Genomic DNA, 2078 nt, shown 5'->3' with positions numbered 1-2078 from the left:
GGTGGAGGGCTCTGCACTCCACTCTCTTGGCTATTCCTCAAGGGAGGGCTGGAGGATGGAGTATTCACGGGGAAGCTCTTGTGTGAATGGTTTCCAACTTTTCTTTCCTGAGTCTGGCACCTGAGTCTCCTCAGTGACTTTCTTGATGCAGACAGCTCATGGTAGCAGAAGCTAAGGGGGCGACGTTGCCTCTCTGGCCTGGTCTTTGCCTGTCATTAGGGATCACGCGGATCCTGGCTGGAGGCCTGACTCGGTCTCCTGCGCCCCAGCAACCTGCGGATAGCGGCTGTGATCTCGCGGTTTCGCAGGCTGTAGATGAGCGGGTAGAGCAGCGGCGTGACGTTGGTGTAGACCAGGGCCAGAGTGCGATCCAGCCGTGGCGAGTAGCGAGCCTTGGGCCGCACATACATGAAGGTGGCGCAGCCGTAGTGCAGGAAGGTGACCGCCAGGTGCGAGGCGCAGGTGGAGGCGGCCTTGCGCCGGCCCCCGCTGCAGCGCAGGCGGCGCAGGGCTGTGGCGATGGCCCCATAGGAGGCCAGGATAAGTATGGAGGGCAGCAGCAGCAGCACTATGCACGCGCCCAGCAGCGGCAGCTCGTCGACGTAGCTCCGTGTGCAGGCCAGGTGCAGCAGTGCAGTGATGTCGCAGAAGAAATGCACCAGCAGGCGAGAGCCGCAGAAGGGCAGGTGGAAAATGGCCACCGTGAGCCCCACGGACACGGCCAGTCCACCGAGGCAGCAGGCCAGGGCCAGTCGCGCGCACAGGCCAGGCGTCACCATGGTGGCATAGCGCAGCGGGTGGCAGATGGCCACGTAGCGGTCATAGGCCATGGCCGCCAGCAGGAAGCACTCGGCCCCTCCCAGCCCCACGAACATCTGCATCTGGACCGCACAGCCCAGGAAGGAGATGGGGCTGCCCCTGCTGTGGCCGGACAGGGTCAGGTCGGCCAGCGAGCGGGGCACTACCACCAGCGTGTAGCAGAGCTCGATGGCCGACAGCTGGCACAGGAAGAGCAACATGGGTGGCCGGCTGGGCACCGAGACCACGGCCACCAAGATGAGCAGGTTTCCACTCAGTGTGGCCAGGTGCACGGCCAGCAGCAACAGGAAGAGCACAGGCCTCAGGTGCGGGAACTCAGAGAAGCCTTGAAGGAGGAAGCCGCAGGGTGTGGTGGCATTGCTGAGGCTGGCCATGCACCTGATGCCTAGAAGCACCTGGCGAGAGAACCTGGAAAAGAGTGAGCTCGTGGGGTTGTAGCCCCTCTGTTCCTGCTGGTGACAAAGAGTCAAGTGGAAGTTAGAGGAAGGAGTGATGGCTGCAGAGAGGAGGCAGGGGTCCATGTGCCCATCCCAGCACTGTTTGAGGGAACTTACTGGCTCGTTCGGAAGAATGGTGCTCTTTATCCTGCCTCCAGGATCAGAATCTCCAAAGCTTCTTTCTCAACATGCACTTTCAAAGAAGCATTGATTTCAACCCCTTTCCTTGCAAGGCATCACTCCTGACCTCCCCTGAAAAAGTGCGCGTGTGCTGTGGTTATTACTCGGTGGGTCCTGTATGGTGATGTTAGGTCCATGTCCTCCTGAGTCCCACAGGGCAGGAAAGGAACCTTTAGTGCCTGCTCCTGCTTCCTCCTCCCCACCCTACTCTGCCATGCTGGAGATGCCTTCTAGGGAGTGCCTTAGAATCACAAAAATCACAATGCAGATGAGGACGGCCTTAGAGATCGCCTCATACAACTTGGTAACTTTAGGGAGGAAAATAAAGCTGGGGTGGGGGTGCAGGGTGTTGAAGAGCTTAACTGCTCACTGAAAGTTAGAAAGAGAATCTGCATTCTGAGGTTGAATCCACAGCCTTCCATGACCGACATAAGGTTCTGAGTAAACGTCACAAGTCAAGACAATCCCTACTTACTTGACTTTAAATAGAGACCCAGATCTGTACCAGGCACCCAGGAAGACTCTTCCACGGCAGAGGATGCTTGGGAGGAGAGCCTCTCAGGGCATATCAGGAACAATACGTCCCTGACATTTTTGTGAATATCCTGTCAACAGAAGAAAAGGTGATGCGTGTCTGTTCTA

The 2078-nt window shown here is 58.0% G+C and overlaps 1 protein-coding gene across 1 annotated transcript; it reads right to left on the bottom strand.

Moving 5' to 3' along the window:
* Nucleotides 1-215: 215 nt before the first annotated feature.
* LOC102475311 (olfactory receptor 10AC1) lies at nt 216-1193 on the bottom strand. The gene has a single exon (XM_006159616.1). It carries the CDS (start codon nt 1191-1193, stop codon nt 216-218), a length of 978 nt encoding a protein of 325 aa, XP_006159678.1.
* Between the last annotated feature and the right edge of the window lie 885 nt (nt 1194-2078).

This window comes from Tupaia chinensis, unplaced genomic scaffold (assembly GCF_000334495.1).
Source record: "Tupaia chinensis unplaced genomic scaffold, TupChi_1.0 Scaffold000637_1, whole genome shotgun sequence".
NCBI lineage: Eukaryota > Metazoa > Chordata > Mammalia > Scandentia > Tupaiidae > Tupaia > Tupaia belangeri.
Note: the sequence above shows the minus strand (reverse complement) of the source record. Positions and strands in the feature narration are given on the sequence as shown.

Bases quoted from the DNA above. Each gene is read 5' to 3' on its own strand.
- LOC102475311 (XM_006159616.1), bottom strand. From the start codon at position 1,193: ATGGCCAGCCTCAGCAATGCCACCACACCCTGCGGCTTCCTCCTTCAA.